At 49.8% G+C, this 21,563-nt stretch overlaps 1 protein-coding gene across 3 annotated transcripts in view; it reads left to right on the forward strand.

Moving 5' to 3' along the window:
• Nucleotides 1-1,090: 1,090 nt before the first annotated feature.
• The window catches only part of Pxn (paxillin), a 51,081-nt gene continuing 30,608 nt past the window's right edge, over nucleotides 1,091-21,563 (forward strand). For all 3 annotated transcript variants that reach the window (XM_057764022.1, XM_057764020.1, XM_057764021.1), the window contains exon 1: nucleotides 1,091-1,245. In XM_057764022.1, coding sequence (XP_057620005.1) covers nucleotides 1,233-1,245 — 13 coding nt within the window. In that variant the 5' untranslated portion in view covers nucleotides 1,091-1,232. The remainder of the gene's footprint in view (nucleotides 1,246-21,563) is intronic.

The raw sequence follows: 21,563 nt of genomic DNA on the forward strand, positions 1-21,563 counted from the left end.
TGGGATTAAAGGCATACACCACCATACCTCCTGGCAAAAAGGTTTTTTTTGTCAATTTTTAATTTTGAGACAGGTCTCCATAAATTGCCTGGTTGGTCTGGAAAGCTGTCTGGAGTCCAGACCAACCTTGAATTTGTCATCCTGCCTCAGTCTGTTGACTAGTTGAGATTACAGGCTGGATTACCATGCCAGATACCAGTTCAGTTTTTGTTTTTGTTTTTGTTTTTTTTTTGGTTTTTCGAGACAGGGTTTCTCAGTAGCTTTGGAGCCTGTCCTGGAACTCCCTTTGTAGACCAGGCTGGCCTCGAACTCACAGAGATCCGCCTGCCTCTGCCTCCCGAGTGCTGGGATTAAAGGCGTGCGCCACCACCGCCCGGCACCAGTTCAGTTTTTATCACTGTTTCTAAGTGTAGGGGACCAGAGACCCCTGGGCAACTGTGCCACGCTCTGGGGATGGCTTTTTTGTGGTTTTTGCTTTGCTGTAATGTTGGGTATCTCTGCCCTATGCAGAATTTGGATGGTTTCTAGTACGGGTTACAGAGGAAACACGGTAAAATTAAAGGTTTCATAACCTCCGAGATACTGAATCTGGAGCCAGAATTTGTCTCAGACAACCCTAATCTCAGCAGTCAGGGGGCCCGGGTACAAAGGTCACAAGTTCCAGGACGACTGGAGCTACAAAGAGACCCTACCTCAGAAAAACTACATCGGGTGACAGCAGAGCCACCGTCCAGAGGGCAAACCAAGGAACGTCCCAAGGCTCCAGGTCTTGCCGATTTAATCCTCCTGGGAGGTGGCCTACCGGGACTCAGATGCACAGGTGGACAAATCCGATTCTGACCAAGCGACACTGACACTTTTGTATGTCGGTCTGAAGGTCTATCGGACAAAATGACTTTGAGAGTCGGACTGAACTCAGGGGTTACGGCCTGGAGACGCCTCCGGTCCACTCAGCCGCAAGGGGGCGCCACCACCACGCCCATAGGTCGCCCCCCGCGGGACTGGGCGTGTTCAGGGTCGGCAGCGGGGCGTGGCCAGCGTGCGCGCGGGGGCGTGGCCAGCCTGCCGCGGGTGCGCGCGGCGGCGGCAGTGGCGGCAGCGGCGGCGGCGCGGCAGCGGGTTCCGTTCCGGGCCGAGGCTGGAGGCGGAAAAGTTGCGGGGCGGAGAGGAGCAGCCCCGGGACGGTCAACGAGGGCGACAGCGAGCCGGGGACCGGCGTCTACGGACCGGCCATGGACGACCTCGGTGAGTGCGGGAGGCGGAAGGCGGAGCGGCCAGGGCCCGGCGGCCGCGAGCGGGCTCTGGGGTTTCCGATCCCACCCTGGCGCCCGGCTGGGCTGCCGGTGCCTGCGGCCCGGGGCTGCGCGAGCCTCTCTTCGCTGCGTCTCCTAAGGACCCTGATCCCACACTGGGTTCAGGGACTCGCCCGGTCCGCCACGGGGGACGGCGCTTCGCTCCCCGGGCAGACGTCCTCCTCAGCTACGGGACCCTCACTTTCGCTTCCCCGCCCCCACCTCCGTACGGCTGCCTCCCGGACTCGGTCTCGGAGGCTGTTCCCTGTCTGTGTGGCTCGCTTCTGTTCCCTCCAGGCCACCTCCCTCTTTGCAGACGCCCCCCCTCCCCCGGTGTCAGGGACATAGCCCCTTTCGAGAGCCCACCCGTTTCACATCACAAGCTACAGGAATGCTTGGGAGGACCACACCCCCACTCGAATGACAAGTGTCCCAGGCTACTGCATAGACCCCCCCCACCACCACCACGACCGCTTCAAGTTCAGTCACCCCGTGTTAGTGACCAGTATGGACCAGTATGGACCAGACCTTTCATTCACAGGCCAGCCCTTCCCCTTCAAGTCTAAACTTAGAAAGGCAAGTTGGGGGTGGGTTATGACTCCCGCCCCTCACCCACCATCCCCAGACCCGGGTGAAATGCCAGAGGAATGAGGAGGGGAATGGGCCGCAGGGTATGGCCATCCCTGAACGTGTCCTAGCTGGCAAGGTCCCCCGCCCCCAACGTCAGGTCTGCTGGAAGCCTCCCGAGTAAGGACAGGATGCCCAGAACAGAGTTTCACTGTCCTCATGTTATTGGAGCCTAGAGGCTGTTCTTTTCAGTCCACTCTTGGTCTGGTGTTAGGACAGAGGGAAGAAAGATTCTCCTGGAAGTTGATTCTGAACCCATGGGGATTGATGCAAAGGTTCTAGGAATGCCCCGGGCCCTGTCTTTCCTCCTGGGGCCCCTCAGTTGAGGAGGCATGTGTGGGTAAGTTCCCTTCTCTGTAGGAGCCTTGTTTTCTCTCTCCGGACTGTGGGTGGCTTGTGTGACCACTGGTGCCATCGGTGTCCCTGGCTCTGGGGAGCAGATTCACTAGATAAGACTGAGGGGCCTCTCTCAAGCTGCACAGTGCTCGAAGTTAAGATGGATTATTTGTAGGCACTGGACTTCACGGCCTCCCTGCAGCTGCCTTGTGGGATCAGGGAGCCCCTGAAACACCCTGGAGCTGGAGATGGTGTTGGGTCCTGTTTGTTTCTCAGAGTGGGATCGCTGCCAGGCATAGTTACGCCTTTGGGTCAGGCTTGGCATCCACATTCCCATCGCACTCAAGGTTGGCATAGCTTCCAGGCAGGTATTTTTCGTTTTTATTTTTCCACATAAAAATACCTAAGCTGAAAGGAGGCTGGGACGAGGTGCTTCTGATGAGGCCTCTGAAAGTCTCAGTGTTTCCCTGTGGGAACTGGGGAGCCTGAGCCGCGTCCCAGCGGCTCACAGGCTGGGGAGGGCTCTCTTGGTTCTGGACAGTCCCTGTGCTGTTTGAAGGACTGAGAAAGCCTTTGTAGAGTTTACAGAGTCCGGAATTCCCATCTTCTGACGGTCTTCCATTTAGGGCCAGAACACTGGGTTGTCTTTGAAAGGAAAGAGAGTGTCTGGCAGACGGGAATTGTCGGAATCGAAATGTGCTGTTTATGGAGTGCTTGCCCATGCTGGATTTGCCCCATCCTCACAACGGCCATCCTGCACAATCACCCCAGGCCACTTTTTCCCCACGCAAATTGAGGAAGCAGAGCCCAACAGAGGCTGTTTCTCTGACTCAAGGCTGCACAGCCAAGAAACACATCTGAGCCCAGTCCCTGTGCCGCTCCTGTGTGCTTTGCTTCCCAGGAAGGGAGCAAGCAGGCACTGGCAGGAGTGGTGGCAGTGGGGCCAGCCTGCCACCTGTGACTTCTGCTGCCTTCCGCAGACTCTCCAGTTGCTGGATCCATGCTACCCTACTTGCTTAGTCTGAGCTCTCAGGGGGCCGGTCACGCCTGGCTGACCAGAGCTTACGGTGGGGGGAACGGGTGTTCAGGAGGGCAGAGGAATTTGCTTCTGAGCCCAGGCGGTCAGCTGTCTGGATGGCTGCTCAGCACCCTGCCCGTCAGCTGTTTTCCTAAGTTAGGGTGGATATGATGGCCAGCCCTCTTGTTATTTGTTTCCCAAGAGAGACCTGAACTGTGACCATCCTGTCACTGAACATGGAGAATAGTTTAGGGTGGGCTCCCTGTACATAGCTTCCATGATAACTTTGTTTTTTGGCTTAAGGGTAAAAAAATAAATAAATAATTTGGAGCACTCCTCTCCTCCCCATAGTGGTCAGTGAGAGAATCACCATGTGCTGTTTAATAAGTTACAAATTTATAGCTCTTTGGGAAAAAAAAAAAAACAAAAAACCCATAAACACAGTGTCCTGCCCTTCTCTGTGTTCTCTGTGCCTTGTGCCTTGGGTGGCTGGTTGGTGGCTTTCCTCATTAGAGCTTAGATGCTGGTTTGGCTGGGAGCTCGTTCTGTTCACGTTCTGGCTGGAGTTTCCTGGATGGAGTTCTCACAACACAGATGCACTGATTCTGCTCTCTGCCCTGGTTCTTTTCTCTCCGTGTTCACGTTCACATCCTTACTGTATTTGGGGAGGCCTGACGATGGTCCCTCGTGCTCCACGGGAGACAGGCACTACGTGCGCAGCTCTCTCTCTTTCTTGCTCTCTCTCTCTTTTTCCCCCTACAACTGTTAAGAATAAGGTGTTTTTATCTCTGCTTCACAGATGGAGAAACCTGAGCTGGGGAAGTTATGTGACAGAGCTGGGGTTTGAACCTAGACTGATCCAATTCTGGAGCAGATTGTCTTAATTATGAAGCCTAGGAGCTAGTACTAATCATGGGGCGGACCCAGAGGCCTGCGAGGAACTGATTGTTACCTTTGAAATTTCTGCTCCACCAGCCAGGGAGGTCCCTAGGAAATGACTTGATAGCATTGCCTTCTCATCCACGAATGTGGGACGCAGCCAGCTGTTGGCAGTGTCCAATCTGCTGGAATCTGCTCATGTCTCCTTTTAACTTCTCAGCAGTCTTGACCCTTTGGAAAACAGTGCTGCATTGTGTTTGGGGGTGATACTGGGTGGGGGGGAGTAAGGGATTTGCCTGGGGCATTCTGGGCTACAGAGCCGCCCAGTTTCCATGGAGAGTCTGGCCTTAGCCCTTGCCTGTATGTGGTACCTCTGTGTGTCAGGTCTGGGCCAGGTCACCCAGTCACTGGGCTGTGGTATCCTGGTGGATGTTTTGCAAGGTGCATGCTAGTAAGGGCTTCAGCTTGGATTTGAACCCTGGGTTGTGTTTGATTGTTAAGCAAGTGTGCCTTTTTTTTCTTTTCTTTTTTTTTTTTTTTTTTTTTTTTTTGGTTTTTCAAGATAGGGTTTCTCTGTGGCTTTGGAGCCTGTCCTGGAACTAGCTCTTGTAGACCAGACTGGTCTCGAACTCACAGAGATCCGCCTGCCTCTGCCTCCCGAGTGCTGGGATTAAAGGCGTGCGCCACCACCGCCCGGCTGGTGTGCCTTTTTGGTAAGCACAACATGGGTGGAATGGAAAGTCGTGGGCTTTGGGCAGGGCATGGCCTTATCACGCTGTGAGTGGTGGCCCTAGGGAGCATGGCAGTGTTCTCTCTTTCAGCTTCTTCAGCGATGGCCATGTGTTGGAGAGACTGGGCCAACCATTGGCTGGGGGCCTAACAAAGGCCAAGAGATACTGTTGAGGCACTGAGTGACCTCTCCACGTGCTCATCATCGGGGGAGCTTCTTGTAGGTCTTTACAACTTATTTATTTATTTATTTATTTATTTATTTATTTATTTAGACAGTGATTCTCTGTGTAGCTGTGGCCATCTGAAACTCGCTCTGTAGATCAGGCTGCCCTTGAATTCACAGAGATCCTTCTGCCTCTGCCTCCAGAATGCTGGGATTAAAGATGTGCCACCATGCCCCTTTCCTGGGAACTGTCTATGCTCTGGAGGGGCTGAAGGGCATTGGTGGTCATGCCTGCTGGTCAGTGGAGGGCTCCATTCTGCTCTCACCAGCCACCTGTCCAGTCACCTGTCCCCTTGACACAGCTGTAGGCTTATAGCACAGCTGCCAGGAGTTGGTCAGCCCTTTGCCGCCCTACACGGATGCATCCTTAGCTTCATTCGGGTATATGTACTTTCTGCCATTTGAACAATACCATCTCTAGTGGAGAAGCTGTTAAAAATGTCAGGGTAGGGGCTGGAGAGATGGCTCAGTGGTTAAGAGCATTGCCTGCTCTTCCAAAGGTCCTGAGTTCAATTCCCAGCAACCACATGGTGGCTCACAACCATCTGTAAAGAGGTCTGGCGCCCTCTTCTGGCCTTCAGGCATACACACAGACAGAATACATAATAAATAAATAAATAAATATATATATATATTAAAAAAAAAAATGTCAGGGTAGACTTCATGTGGTGGTACACACTTCTAGCCATAGATTTCAGGAAGCAGAGGCAGACAGATCACAACTTGGTTTACATAGGAAATTCCAGCCTCAAACGTGGTGAGACCCAGCCTCAAAAAAGAAAATGAAAATGTTAAGGAAAGGAAGAGAATGGAGGGCGCCCTGTAGGGGTAGGAGAAGGGCAGGGAGAGGAAGAGGGGGATTAAAAAGCCGAGAAGTGTTGGTTAACCAGCTCGTTAAAAGGAAAGGTCAAGGTTCATCTCCTCACCAAGCACAAGCTTCCATCCTCCTGTCAGGCCTCGGTATACATTCAGACCCTGATATATTTCTAACTGACTGATTGCCTAACCACTGGGGCTTAGCACTGGCCTCCCTAGGGAGGCTTTGGACACTGAGCCAGTAGCAGGCAGATGTACTGTTGGGAAGGCCTACCACAGCCCCAGTGGCCAAGGCTTCCCTTGAAGATGGCCCTATGCTGGTTTCTGCTGTGATGTGGTATTGTGGTTTATGGGAGAAGAGCGTCTTTCCTGGGGTGTGGGAAAGTAGGAGTGAAGTGTCACGAAGCCTGTAGCATTCATTCACTCACTCACTCATTCATTCATTCATTCATTTTTTGTTTTTTTGAGATAGGGTTTCTCTGTGAAAGAGTTCTGGCTCTCTTTGTAAACCAGACTGGCCTCAAACTCATAAAGATCCACCTGCCTCTGCCTCCCAAGTACTGGGATTAAAGGCGTGCACCACCATAGCTGGCTTTGCAAATTTTATTTATTTATTTATTTATTTATTTATTTATTTATTTATTTATTTTGGTTTTTCGAGACAGGGTTTCTCTGTAGCTTTGGAGCCTGTCCTGGAACTCCCTTTGTAGACCAGGCTGGCCTCGAACTCACAGAGATCCGCCTGCCTCTGCCTCCCAAGTGCTGGGATTAAAGGCGTGCGCCACCACCGCCCGGCTGCAAATTAATTTTAAATAATGTAGTAAAAAAAGAAAACTCAAAACCCAAACCAAAAAGTCAGATGTATCCCTTGGTGTCTATAGGAACTGATTGGTCCAGCACTTCCCCGTCAGTAGATATTAGTCTTACACACTCGTTTCCCTGCGTGCAGAACTTTCTAGATGCTTCTTCTAAAAATAACCTTTTTGCATTTATTTATTTTATGCGTATGAGTGTTTTGCACACGTGTATGTCTGTGTATCACGGTGCATCCTGGAACTGGAGTTTGGACTGTGGTCAGCTGACTTGTGGGTATTGGGAACTCGGTGTGGGTCTTCTGCAGGACAGCCAGTTCTCTTAACAGATGACTCATCCCTGCAGCCCCCAGCGACCTTGAACTCCTGCTCCTACACAGTGAGGGGTCAGACTTAGAACTTTGTACAGTCAGGCAAGCATTCTGCCAGCTGAGCTACACAGCCCAAGCCCTTCCTGTCAACTTTAAACTGGAACCATCTCAGGTTGGGGAATGGCTCAGTGTCTGCTTTGTTGATTTTGCAGCTGCCATGTGACAAAGAATAGTATGGTGGCCCACATGGGGTGCCGAGACAGGCTGAACCCCAGAACTCACATGGAGTGAGCTCCAGATTTAGTGAAGAGACCCTGTTCAAAAAATAAGTTGGTAGATCTCTGTGAGTTCGAGGCCAGCCTGATCTACAGAGCGAATTCCAAGACGGCCAGGACTACACACATAGAAACCTTGTCTTGAAAAACCAAAACATAAAAAGATGGGGGCTGGCGAGATGGCTCCGTGGGTAAAGGTGCTTGTTGCCAAGACCTACAGCTTGAATTTGATCTCAGGCCTCACACGGTGCAAGGAGAGAACAAACTCTCAAAATTGTTTTCCGAACTCTGCACATAGGCTCTGGCAAGTGTCTTTGTACCCCTCCCCATGAATTAAAGTTCAAAAGACACTACACTTCAAACTCTGACCCTTACGCATATGAACATGTATGTACATACATGGACACACTCCCCCCCAACTTAAAGCATTCCTAGCTTACTTAAAACATCCAGTATGCCCAGCACTCGGGAGGCAGAGGCAGGCGGATCTCTGAGAGTTCTTCGAAGCCAGCCTGGGCTACAGAGCGAGTAACAAAACAAACAGTATGATGTAAGTGCTTGTTACCGTGGCCCTCCTGCATTGTTCGCGGGACGACATGGACTGAAAGGGTCTGCGCTTACAGTTCAGAGCGATGCGGGCGGGGTTTCTCCTGTCTGCCTGCCACTGGTGGCAGGGTGTTAAGTGGAAGGTACACGTTCCCATTGTTGTGTTTTCCAGTTTCTCTGAACGTTTGAACACTCTTAGGATAATGGGTATTGAAAAAACAGTTCAAGCCCTCCTTTTCCATGGTGGGCTCCAAGCTGTAGAGCCGGGGTGTTGGCTTGTGTCTTCCTGTGCTGGCCTCCTGGGACGGCCGGTAATGGGAAGACAAGCAGATAGGAGAAGGGCACTGTCAGCTGGGGAGGTAGAACACAGCGCTGTGACCTGTGCAGGTAAAAACAGACAGGATTAGAGAGACAGCACACTCTGTAGGTGTCGAGTCAGTGGGGTTATTTTGGCTGATGTGGCATTAATCAGACAGGGTCAGGACACGAGACGTGGTTAGAATTAAGGGGTTGTCTGGGCCAGTGGGTTTCAGAATAGGAATGGCTATCTTCAGGCATTTTGAGCCCAGGGAGTTGGGGGCTGGAGCGGATGGGTGGGAGTTTGCCTCACATCTCATAAACTCCTTTTGATGGCCAACATCTTTAGCTGGTGGGCATGGGGCCATGGGCTCTCGCTCAGATCAGGCCCTTCTGGCTCCCCAGTCTTTTCAGCTCTCTTCTGGAATCGCCGTCCCCTTGGTCCCCACTTGCACAGTGGCATGCTGAGTCAAACTGGGCCACTTGGGCCTCCGGCTTTGGTGGTGGGGGACTGACAGTCTAGCACTGGTGGCCCTGGGCTCAGGCAGAGCTGAGGGCCCTGTGCCTAGCAGAAATGTTCTGAGCTGTCAACAGCCCCTCAGGAAGTAGGTGCTTCGTGCCAGGAGGGGAGAATCTTTAAGCTTCAGGTTTGTCCGTCAGCATGGCTGCTTGGGAGGGGATCATGCAGGCCTCCTAATGAGGTCTGGAAGTGGCATGTCAGGGCCTCCTTGTGCTGCCTGTCTGAGAAGTAGTCTGATGTGTGTTTCATGGGGGAGGGGAGGGGCCTGGAGGAAGCTTTATGTAATTCTTGGCTGGAGCTCAGGTAATTGTTTTAATGAAATGGAATGCAGCTTATTCAGAACTCGCTTGGCAGAAACAACCATGTTCTGGTCCGTTTTCTTGTTGAGGAGCTCGGGGTATAATGTTTCCAGCTGTTTTGAATCAGAGGCCTCTGAGTGAGCGGACAAGGTGGAGGGAAGCCACTGGGGAGCTCCTTCCTCATGTAGACAGGGAGCTTCTTTCAGGCTGCCCCATCTCACCTGCACATGAGTAAGTGTGTCTCCTGCTGGGGACCAGCCTGTGGTCTCTCCTGTGCCAAGCATGCTCTGCCACTGGGCTGCCTACCCCAGTGCTGTGTGTCCTTTTGAATGAGCCATGGAGCTTTGGGCCTAGCAACAGAAACCCTGCTGAAGCAGGCTGTGAGGAATGTGGAGATGCTGAGCACATAGCAGACGGGCCTCAGGATGATGTCGGTTTACTTCATCCTCACAGCCAGCCCCTCCCCCTTTTTAAGCAGGTTTATTGTTATTTTTATTTACTGTTCACAAGTGTGCATGCTTGTCTGTATGTAACTGAGTGCCTATACAGGCCAGAAGAGGAGGTCAGATCCCTTGGAACTAGAGTATATATCCCCATCACCCAGTGTAAGTGCTGGGAATTGAACCTGTGTCCTTTGAAAGAGCAGCCAGTGCTTTTAGCTGCTGAACCTCTTACTGGCCCCTTCTCAGTAAAATGCCTTTAATTTTAAAAATTACGCTTACTTATTTGTCTGTCTATCTCTCTATCTGTCTCTCTATCGTGTGCCTGTGTGTGGAGTTGGAGGATACCTTGCCTGAACATTCCCTTTTCTTCTACCATGTGGATCCTGGGGATTGAACTCAGGTTGTCAGGCTTGGTGACAAGTGCCTTACCCCCTGAGCCATCTTGCAGTCGTACCCCCTGACCCCTATCCACTTGCATCAGTTTGATCCACTGTGACCTCATGGTCCCAGTCTGCTGCTATTCATCTTGGCCCTCTGTTCTTCATTTTTAGTTTTTTACCCAGCCTGGGCCATGCTCACACCCTGTCACCTTCCTACCCTAGTGGGTGTGTTTTCTTGTCCTTCCCTACACTACCCGCTTCCCTCCTAGGTGCCTTGAGTCAGAGTGCCTTCCCTTTTTCCCTGAAGATTTCCCTGGGCTTGCTATTTTTTTCCTGTTTATTTACTTTCATGACCTCTTTTAGAACGTTTGTGCTGGCAACTCCCAAGTTTCTGTCTCCACCCCTGACGTGGATTCTATTGTCCAGATTCTTCCGGTTTGCTAGCCAGCAAAGACCCAGCTCATTTCCTTTTTGCTCTCTCTTTAGGAGGCCTCAGCTATTGTCTGATCTCTGTGTATGCACCCCCTTTTCTTGGCCTGTGTTTAGATAATGGACATAACTTTTGAGGTAGGAGACAGTTATCCCGACCTACAAACGAGGAAGTGAAACAGAAGCTCACAGGAGTTAGGGGAAGGGGCACACCCTGTGTCACTGCTGACCACAGTGAAGGAACTTTAACCTTGGTCTTCTGGTACTCGATGCAACCACCTTTTGAACCACCACTTCCCCCACAGCCCCCCTCCCTGGATGGGGGTTGGGGTGAGACAGGCATTCATATAGCTCAGGCTACCTTCAGACTTGCCAAGGATGACTTTGAATTTATGATTTCCCTACCCCTGTCCCCCTGCTGGGATTACTGGCATGTGCTACCGTAACTGGTTGTTTTTGATTTTTCATACTGGACACCCAAAGGTGGGAAACCACAGGCCAGGTTTTACCTATAAACCTGTGTTATTTGGCCTTCCTGATGTTCAAAATATTGTTGCCAGTACTTAAAACACCAAGAGATTATGCCTCAAAACATTACTTCATTTCTTTTGAAAACTCAGATTTGGCCACACTGTACCCATATTCTCTCTCGGACAGTTTAGGTGACCCCATAGTCCCTGCCCTAATAGTTGAGCGCTCTGCTCCCGCAGAGTTTAGTATTCCTCTGTGTTCCTGCCTGGCCCTGCTTTCAGCGGTTCTCTGTAGCCTCTGTTTTATAACCAACACATGCTTACCAAATCTAGAAGGTTCTTTTTATTTATTTACTTTGTGCACCCGTGCGTGGTGTGTGTGGCACATGTGCTGCGGCATAGTTGTGGCTGTCAGAGGACGATTTTGTGGAGTTGTTTCTCTCCACTTGTATGCGAATTTCTGGGCTGTGCCCTAAGTCCAGATGTCTGTCTAAGCTGCAGAAAATGGCCTCTTTCCCTTATCTGCTTCCCTATTAATGTAGTGAGCCACCTTTTTTTTTTCGTCTTAGAGACAGGGTCTCACTATGTAGTCCTAGCTGTCCTGGAACTCACTCCGTAGACCGGGCTGGCCTCGAACTCACAGAGATCCACCTGCCTCTGCCTCCCGAGTGCTGGCTAGGATATAGCTGTGCTCCACTGCCATCTGTCTGTTTCTCATTCTTTAAGTGTGTGAGAATGTATGTGTGTGCTTCATGCCTGCAGAGGCCAGAAGAGGGCGTTGGATTGATTCCCTGGAACCAGAGTTACAGATGGTTGTGAGCCATCATGTGGATGTTGGGAAGCAATCGCTTGTCCTCTGGAAGAACATCCAGTGTTCTTGACTGCTGAGCCATCTCTCCAGTCCCCATTTTTGTTTGTTTGTTTCTTTTCTTTTTTTCTTTTTTCCAAGACAGGGTTTTTCTTTGTAACCACTCTGGCTGTCCTAGAACTCGATTTGTAGATCAGGCTAATCTCAAACTCAAAGAGCTCTATCTGCCTGTCTGCCTCCTAAGTGCTGGGATTAAAGGTGTGCAGCACCACAGCCCAACCTCAATTTTTTTTTTTTTTTTTTTTTTTTTTTTTTTTTTTATTTCAGGAGACAGGCTCTTGCTTCGTAGCTCTGACTGGCCTCAAGCCCTGAGTAGTCTACCTCCTGAGTCCTGGTATTAGAGGAATACTCCACCATATCTGGTTTAAAACACTCTTGGAGTGTTGGGTCAGTGACAATGATTAACAATGACTCTTGGAGTCATGTAGACTCTAAGGTTTGGTTCTCCATGTCACCCTCAGTGTTTAAACTTCTTTTTTTTTTTTTAAATATTTATTTATTATTTATTATGTATACAATAGTTTATCTGTGTGTATGCCGAAGGCCAGAAGAGGGCACCAGACCTCATTACAGATGGTTGTGAGCCACCATGTGGTTGCTGGGAATTGAACTCAGGACCTTTGGAAGAGCAGGCAATGCTCTTAACCACTGAGCCATCTCTCCAGCCCAGTGTTTAAACTTCTACCACACACCTGTGACCTTGGCAGTGGGCATCAGTTTATCTATGCCTGCTAGACTGTTTAGCTGCCTGGGGAGCGTGATTCTGGTGGTTCCCTAAGAGAACATGATTTGACCACTTCATGGCCCTGGGAGCCTCTGCCTTGGAGGTACTTGAAGTGCTAGTACTTACTTCAGTGCTAGTAGCAGAAGGCTGGGTCTCGTGTGCTGTTTCAGTTCTCCTCTGTGGTAGCCTAGACGGGATGGTAGGGGCAGGAGGTTGTTCCTAGCTTGGCTTATACTGACCACTTACCAACACTCTCATCCCAGAGCTCCACAGAGCTCTTCTGAGATAGATCTACTTACTCCCAGTCAGCCCTGGCTGTCAGGGATGCACTGTGGCATCCATGAGACTCCAGAGGATGCTGGCCACTTGGGCTTCTTTATCAGTAGGGAAAGGGAGAGGGAAAAGCCGGGTGTAATGGCATATACCCATTACCCTAGCATTTGAGTAGCTGAGGCAGAACATCACTGTGAATTCCAGGCCAGCCCAGAATACGGAATGAGACCCTAACTCAAAACAAACAAAACAAAACAGGGTCTGGAGAGATGGCTGAGTAGTTTAGAGCACTTGTTGCTCATGCAGAGGACTCGGTTACCAGAACCCACATGGTGGCTCACAGCCATCCATAACTCCAGGTCTGGGGCATCCAGTGTTCTCTTCTGGCCTCCATGGACACTGGGAATGCATATATTGCATGTACATACATATAGGCAAAATACTTATACAAATAAAATAAAATAAATTTCAACAGAGAGACAGGGAGAGCTGTGCTGTTCTGGATGGGCAGCAGGAATGCTGGGGTGGGTACAGCTCTTTCATGGAAGCTGGCCCCTCCCTGGGGCAGTTGGTCTTGGATCTTGTTGGGGCTGCCCTGGGCTCTGTTCAGGTTTGGAGTGACGCAGCATCCTGAGCAGGCTTTTCCTGTCAGCTTCCAGGATCATTCCTCTTCCTCGGGTGAAAATGGGAGTGTCCAGTGGCCCACTGTTTCCTTTGGACTCCTGGCCCCTGGGCTGGCCATGTGGTCAGGCCTTCTCATTGCAGATGAGCTCTGGGGCAGCTGGGCTGGTTTGACCTCTCGGCTGCTGTGGTGCCGGCACCTCTAGACTCGCTCCTTGGCTGTCAGCCTAAGTTCTGTTGGTCACACGCTGCCTGTCTTGGAAGGTTCTCTGCCCCCAGAAGTGGGTGTGTCGCTCTTCACCGTCCTGAACGTCAGCCTTGCTACATGTTTGGGTTGAGGCAGCTGCTGGACAGCTGGTGACCTCTCTCTCCCTGCCCTACTACCTCAAATGGCCTCTGCTGCCGTGTCCTGAGCTGTCCAAGAATTCCTGCCCCTTCCCTTTAAAAGAAATCAGCACATGAAGTCAGTCTGCCGAAGGGGCCAGGCAGGAACAGGCCTGTGTCACCTGGAGGTGGTTGTCATGGCTTCCTGTGGTCACTTGTGGTCATTAGTTTCCAAACATCCTGTTTGTGCCTCTAGAGCAGAGCGATTGTCCTGGAGGTAGTTCAGCTGTTCGCTGCCTCAGCCTCAGGCAGAGTGTGCGGCTGGAGTGTCAAGGTTCATCCGCCCACAAAGGCTCTTGGTTTGCTGTCTCTGACTGTGGCAGACATGGCTGGTGGCATCGTTTAAGCATGTCCTATCCTGGCTCTGTACAGTTTCCTCTCCCTGACTGCCAGGGGCGTTTCCCCTGAACGTTCTTGCAGTTGGACATTGACAGCCCCTCCCTGCCCCCAGACCTGTGCATCTCAGGGAGTCTCCAGCCTTTGCCTCCTTCAGTCAGAGCTGCTTGGCTTGTGCCTGTGGTATGTGTTGGGTTTCAGAAGAGGTTTTGTTGGGCTCATCCTTCTGTTCTTCAGTATTCCAGGAGGGCCTTGAATTTACTGTGTGCCAAGGATGACCTTGAACTTCAGATCCTCCTGCATCCACTCCCAGTGCTTGTCAGTGCTTGGGGTTGGACCCAGGGTTCCATGCACACTAGGCAAGCACTTTACCATCTGAGCTATACCCAGCATGTCTGTGGCTTTCAGAATGTTTGAGAATAAAAATGCAAAGGCATTTGAAAAGAGGTTATCAAGTTCAATCCCATACTGCCTGAGCACGGCAGGCCCGAGCATCTTCTCCTCCCTCATCTGTGGGTGGTTGGAGCCCTACTTTTCCTTTTTCTAGAACTCCACATGTGCCACGAGGTCCCCTTCTCAAGCTACTGTGCTGATGATACTGTTATTTAATTTCTCTGTCAAAGAAGATTTGTGCTGGGGCTGGAGAGACGGCTCAGTGGTTAAGAGCATTGCCTGCTCTTCCAAAGGTCCTGAGTTCAATTCCCAGCAACCACATGGTGGCTCACAACCATCTGTAATGAGGTCTGGTGCCCTCTTCTGGCCTGTAGACATACACATAGACAGAATATTGTATGCATAATAAATAAATATTTTTTTTAAAAAAAGAAGATTTGTGCTTACTGTAAAGGAAAAGTGTGGAAGTACTCACATGGAAAACTAGCATTCGCTGGGCACACCTTTGATCCCAGCACTCAGGAGGCAGAGGCAGGTAGCTCTGAGTTCGAGGCCAGCCTGGACTACAAAGTGAATTCCAGTACAACCAGGGCTACATAGGGATATCCTGTCTCAAAAATACAAGAAAAAGGCTGAAGAGATGGCTCAGTAGTTAAGAGCACTGGCCACTCCAGAGGTTCTGAGTTCAATTCCCAGCAACCACACGGTGACTCACAACCATCTATAATGGAATCTGATGTCCTCTTCTGACATGTAGGTATATATGCAGACAGAGCACATGAACATGAAAAAGTACATTTAAAAAAAAGAAAGAACGAAAAAACAGGCTATAATGGCTGACACGTTTAATCCTAGCACTTGGGAGGCAGAGGCAGGCGAATCTCTTGAGTTCAAAGCCAGTCTTGTCTATAGAACAAGTTTCAGGACAGGCTCCAAAGCTACACAGAGAAAACAAAAACAAACAGACAAAACTCCCTAAAAATAAAAAACAAAAACCCCAAGAGGGGGCTGGAGAAATGACTCAGTGGTTAAGAGTAGTGGCTGCCCTTGCAGAGGTCCAGGTTCAGTTCCTGGCTCATACCTGTCTGTAACCCCTGTTCCAGGGGGCCCAGCACATTTATGTAGACACACATGCAGGCAAAACACCAATGCACATAAAAGAAAGAAGACTAGCATTTTCGAAAAAATACCTGTACACAGATGTTCCTGCTTACCACTGCTAGCAGTTTGGTGTGTCTTTTCCAATAATTTTCTGTAGATTTAAAAGCCATATTTGCATGTGTATCAGACATACCTTTTATTTTTATTTATTCATTTATTTTGACAGGGTCTTATATACAGCACAGGGTAGTCTAGTGCTTGCGAGGGTGACCTTGAACTTCTGACCCTCCTACTATGGACTTGTGCCACCACAGCTGGTTTATGTTGTTCTTGGCAGTGCTGAGAATTGAACCCATGGCCTCCCAGGCGCTAGGCTGGTGCTGGGGCATGTCCTGCACCTTTCCTTGCTTTCATCCTTGTCCGTCCGTGGGACCAAACACCTACCCTGAACTAGCAAAGCATTCTGTAACTGAGCTAAATCTTCAACTTCCCTCCCTGCACTCCTTTTCAGACAGGGTCTCTGTAGCTCTAGCTGACCTGGAACTCGGCTCTGCAGATCAGGCTGACTTGAACTTCTGCCTGGCTCTCTGACTCCCAAGAGCTGGGGTCTTTCTTATTTAGATGAAGTATACATAGTATAAAATTTACTATTTTAAAGCTATAATTAAAAAAAAAAACCTATAATACAGTGGCATCTAGTATATTCACAGGTTTGCTCTTTCTAACTCTTCTGTTTTCTTAGGCTTTTTGAGACAAGTTTTCTCTGTGTAGCCATGGCAGTTACTGGAACTCACTCTGTAGACCAGGCTGGCCTTGAACTCACAGAGATCCGCCTGCCCCTGCCTCCCGAGTGCTAGGATTAAAGGCGTGTGCCATCACTGCCTGGCTAGAGATTGTGTTTCAACCTGCTGGCCCGCACAGCCCTCTGGTCACACTGGACTCTGATTCTCGTTCGCCATAAGTGTGTTGGGTGGCAGGCATTGGGGGAGCACAGTGTGAGGTGAGTGCTGATGTATATGTCTATTTTGTGTATGCAGAAGTCATATTGGAGCTTGCTTGGCAGGGCTTCTTTGCCTCTATGTGAGCGGGGCAGGGAGGGGACAGACGGATGGACATGAGAGAGTCAAGTGTGAACAGTCAGGTGTGAACAGTCAAGTGTGTGGAGGGGAGGGGTGTTTCCTGCCATGTGCCCATTCTTCACCCCACCCCATACCTCAGTGAGGAAGGCACGGCCTCCTGTACCCCACACTAACAACAGCCAGTTCTTGAATTACTTTTTCTCTCTGGCTGTCTCAGTGGTTAAGTTTTCATTCTCTTTCCCTTTCAGTTCCGCCAGTTTTTGCTTCCTCTGCTTGAAGCCCTTTTATTGGCTTACATACACTTATAGGATGCTTACTTCCTCAAGTTGATACCCTTTTATAATTACAAAATGTCCAGCCTGGACAGATGTCTCAGCGGTTAAGAGCACTGCTGCTCTTCCAGAGGACCGGGGTTCGATTCCTAGCACCCACATGGCAGCTCACAATTGTCTGTAACTCCAATTCCCAGGGACCTGACACCTTCACACCAATGAACATAAAATAAACTTAAAATAAATTACATTAAACAACAACAAAAAACCCAAAACAAAACAAAATGTCCCTTTTGCTGTGGAGTCTTTTTTTTTGTTGTTTTTTTGTTTTTTCGAGACAGGGTTTCTCTGTAGCTTTGGAACCTGTCCTGGAACTAGCTCTTGTAGACCAGGCTGGCCTCGAACTCACAGAGATCCACCTGCCTCTGCCTCCCGAGTGCTGGGATTAAAGGCGTGCGCCACCAACGCCCGGCCTTTGCTGTGGAGTCTTACTTTGTGTGTAACCAACAGAAACAATTTAAACTTTCCTACCCTTCTCCCACCCCTTCTGGCTGTCCAGTTAAATAAGATAGTGGGGAGCTCCTGTAGTGGTGACCCCACTGGACGGATGCCTGGCTCCTGCAGTGGTGACCTCTCTGCATGGGCGCTTGGCTCCTGCAGTGGTGACCTTTCTGCACGGGCACTTGGCTCTTGCAGTGGTGACCCCTCTGCACGGGCGCCTGGCTCCTGCAGAGGTGACCCCACTGGACGGACGCCTGGCTCCTGCAGTGGTGACCTCACTGCATGGACGCCTGACTGTGCAGTGCAGATGGGCATAATGTGTCCCACAACCTTGAGGACAGTGGGCAGGGCCTTGATTGCTGGCCCTCACCTGGAAACAATTGCACATCTTACAGCTTTTCTCAGAGGAAGTTTCTTGTGACGTGGTAGGCTTCCAGCCTGGTCCTTGAACTTGAGGCCTTTCTTCTGAATCTCTGAATGAGTTAGCCCACATCTTCTCCAGGGTTTGCATTGTGACCCATAAAGACATTCTACTGGGGCAGTGGTAGTGCACACCTTTAAAAAAAAATAAAAAAGAAAGACATTCTCATTGGGTGAATTGCCATTCCTGTCCCCATGCTGTCTCCCCCAGACAGGATTTCACTGTAAGCCCTGACTGTCCTGGAACTCACTCTGTAGAGCAGGCTGGCCTCGATCTCAGAGATCTGCCTGCCTCTGTTTCCCAGTGTTGCGTGGCCTGGCTTCCTAATTGACTTGTTCCAGGCTGTCAGTGAATGAGCAGGCAGGAGCAGGCGAGGACAATCTGTAACTCTGGCAGCTGCCGCTTGGTTGACTTCAAAGGGTCATTTTCACTTTTTCTTTTGAAAAGACAGGGTCTCCCTGTGTTGCTCAGGCTGGTCTTGGAGTCCTAGGCTCAAGGGACCCTGAGTATCAGTCTCTCAAGTGTCAAGTGGTGGGCACAGGTCATGCCAGCCGCACTTTGACTTTGGGGGGAGGGACAGTGCTTTCTACCACTGAAGCTACTTCCAGGCCTTTGGCCTTTTTAGCGTTAGTGTTTTTACGACACATCTTCACCTATTGCTTTTGAGTCTGCCTTTATATTCAGAGTTTGTTCCTTATAGCCTGCATAATTAAAATCTCATTTTAATTAGTTGGACAACATCCATCTTTAAATTAGAGCCTGTAGGCTTTAACACTTAAATAACTGTTAGCACAGTGGGTTTAAGACCCCTGTCTTGTCTTTTGTCTTGTCTTGCAACATGTTTGTTTTTTTGTTTTTTTTTCCTTTTGGAGTCATTAGTTTTAGGATTCTGTTTTCTTTTGTCTTATTTAACTGTAATTCATTGGTTTATTATTTTAATGGTTTTGCAGGCTTAACCTCAGTTGATTTCAAATTTTACTATTCATGTTTAATATAAAAAAATCTCTTAATGTAGTAAAATTTGATTTTACCTCCTATGCTTTTTGTTGTCATAATTCTACCCCTGCATAAATTATAAAACTCAAACAGTGTTGTCTGTCTTTTAAAATTTGTTATCAAGCTGGGCGGTGGTGGCGCACGCCTTTAATCCCAGCACTCGGGAGGCAGAGGCAGACGAATCTCTGAGTTCGAGACCAGCCTGGTCTACAAGAGCTAGTTCCAGGACAGGCTCCAAAACCACAGAGAAACCCTGTCTCGAAAAACCAAAATAAATAAATAAATAAATAAAATTTGTTATCAGTCACTAGTGGTGGAGGCCCACATCTTTAATCCCAACGCTTGCGAGACAGAAGCAGGCAGATCTGTCTCTGTCACACAGAAAAGAAGCACATGTATGTGTGGTGTCGCATGATGATGGCTGGGTGGGAGTGTAGTTCAGTGGGAGTGTGCACGCTTAGACTTTGTGAATCTCATACTCAGCACCAAAAACAAATACATAAGCAACAACAACATTCTGGAGAATTTAACACAAATGTGAGAATGACATTTCTTTTTCCTCGTCATAGTGTTCATCTGCACTTTGTAGTTCATCTCTTCCTGGGGCTAACTAATAACCAGCGGTACTCCCAGACTCTGGGCTGCGGGGTTGATGTTGCTCACACATTCCAGCCTTGCATATGTCACAAACACAGCTCATCGAGGGCTGGAGTGATGGCGCAGGACCTGGGTTCAATTCCCAGCACCCACATGACAGCTCCTGACATCCATAGCAAAAACAACAGTGCACATAAAACTAAATTGGAAAAAAAATCACAGCTCATGGTATTTGGCTCCTCTGCTCTATTCGGAAAGGTGTGACCAGCTCCTCAGGACTCAGGCTACTGCTGGGTAGTGAGCCACCCCCACCCCACAGCACTATCCAAGGTGCTGCCCAGTGCGTTCCCTCCTGAGCAGTGAGTTTCCCTCTTAGGAAACCAGTCAGGCCACACAGTGAGCTGAAGCCTTGGGGCCCACAGCGGGCTATGCTCCGGCCACAAAGTCTTGTGGAGCATTCCTTTTCCTTTCTCATATTTTAGAGTTAGGGTGGTGTGGTTAGAGGGAGGAGGCAGTTACTAGGATATAGTAAATGGAGCATCCTCTGGTGTCGCTCTCCACCTTGTGCTCACGAGGACCAGGCGGTGGCTCTGCGTGGAGGGGTATCCAGAGTCTTTAGCTCCTTCTGAGCATCTGTTTGTACTAGGCTCTATCCCGTGCTCACAGAGGCTGATGGGTATGAATGCGCTGTTCCCTGCCCTCCCCGCGCTGTTCAGGAGCTGTGGGATGCTGACAGTCAGCCCCTGCTAGATTGACATGTGCTCTCATCAGGGAAGAGCATGGTGCTGTGGGAACGCAAAGGAGAAGGGGCCCTTAAACCCTGTCCAGAGTGAGGTCAGAAGAAATGGTGCTTTAGACTGTTGTTAAGTTTGTTTATTTATTTATTTTTTAAAGGTTTATTTATTTGTTATGTGTCCATTGTTCTGTCTGCATGAATGCCTGCAGGCCAGAAGAAGGCATTGGATCTCATTACAGATGGTTGAGAACCACCATGTGGTTGCTGGGAATTGAACACAGGACCTCTGGAAGAGCAGTTAGTGCTCTTAACCTCTGAGCCATCATTCCAGCCCAGTTAAGTTTATTTTACTTAGAGCATGGACATTTAGAAGAGATATGGTGCCTTGGGGTGGCATTGCCATAGACAAACATGGGTGTTTAGAAAGGCTTTGTCTTTGAAGTAGACGGCCTATTCTGGAATAATGTTTGTGAGCCTCTCACAGAAGAGGCCCCAGTGTAAAGCCAACACATTCCTTTTTGCTAGGTAGAGAAGGTGAAAAGTGCTGGGATTAAAGGCATGCGCCACCACTGCCGGGCTAAAGGAAACCCTCTTGATCTTGTGTTGCTGAAGAGACCGAGGTGTGTGGCTTTCAATGGATAAGACAAGGTTTAACCCAGTAAAGAAGATTGGAGGGTGGTCTGTGGAGAGGGATGGTAGGTGCAGAGACCTGGAGGGAGGAGGCACATGTATGTACATGTATGTGCTCAAGTTTCTCCTAATTGGATCTTTCAGCCTGAACCACAGGGTTGAGGATGTCACCAGTCTGCTTCCTCCATAGAGCAACCTTTTAGGGGTAGCCTTGATATGGCGGCAGAGTTGAGGCTGGGACATGGGTGTCTGCCAACCTCCAGTGTGATACTGAGTTTTGTCCAGGCAAAAACTCTGTAGGCTCAAATGTACCTGATATCCCAGGCCAGTTCTGATATTTCCATGAGAGCAGGGGACCTGAGATGACAGCCTGGGAGGGCCCCAGGGGTCAGCCTCAAGCTTCTACAGCAGGAAGGACCCGGCTCCTCTGATAACATGCTTGGCTGAGCCTTCCCGGAAGAGAGCTGTCGTACATGGCGTCATACATGGCGCTGACTGCCTGTGAACTGCTGAGACTGGGAAGGGAGTGCTGCGAGTCCCTGAAGCAGGACACATGCAGCCTCTAGAATTTTCCAAGTCTTGGCAGTAGAATGACTTGTTTTCAGCTGGGGGAAACACTGGAGGTAGGGTACCATATCAGTTTTCAAACTGCTACTTTCCAGGGCCCTGAGAGATTCATAGAGTTGGGTCATGAAAGAAGGGCCTTTGCCCCTACCAAACTTCTTCCCCTTCCTTGTCTTACTGTGTCCCTGCTTGTCCTTCATTTCCCTCCGGTCCCTGCTACCTTGACTCTGACCCCTCCTGGGACCTGCTTCCTCCTATCTTCCTGTCTTAGCTAGTGGCTGTTCTGTCCTCCTACAGGACAGGACACGTGTGGGAGGCATCCTCCTCCTTGTGCGTCTACTCAACTACCAGGTCTTGTTGAT

The sequence above is a fragment of the Chionomys nivalis genome, chromosome 3 (genome assembly GCF_950005125.1).
Source record: "Chionomys nivalis chromosome 3, mChiNiv1.1, whole genome shotgun sequence".
NCBI classification, from domain to species: Eukaryota; Metazoa; Chordata; class Mammalia; order Rodentia; family Cricetidae; genus Chionomys; species Chionomys nivalis.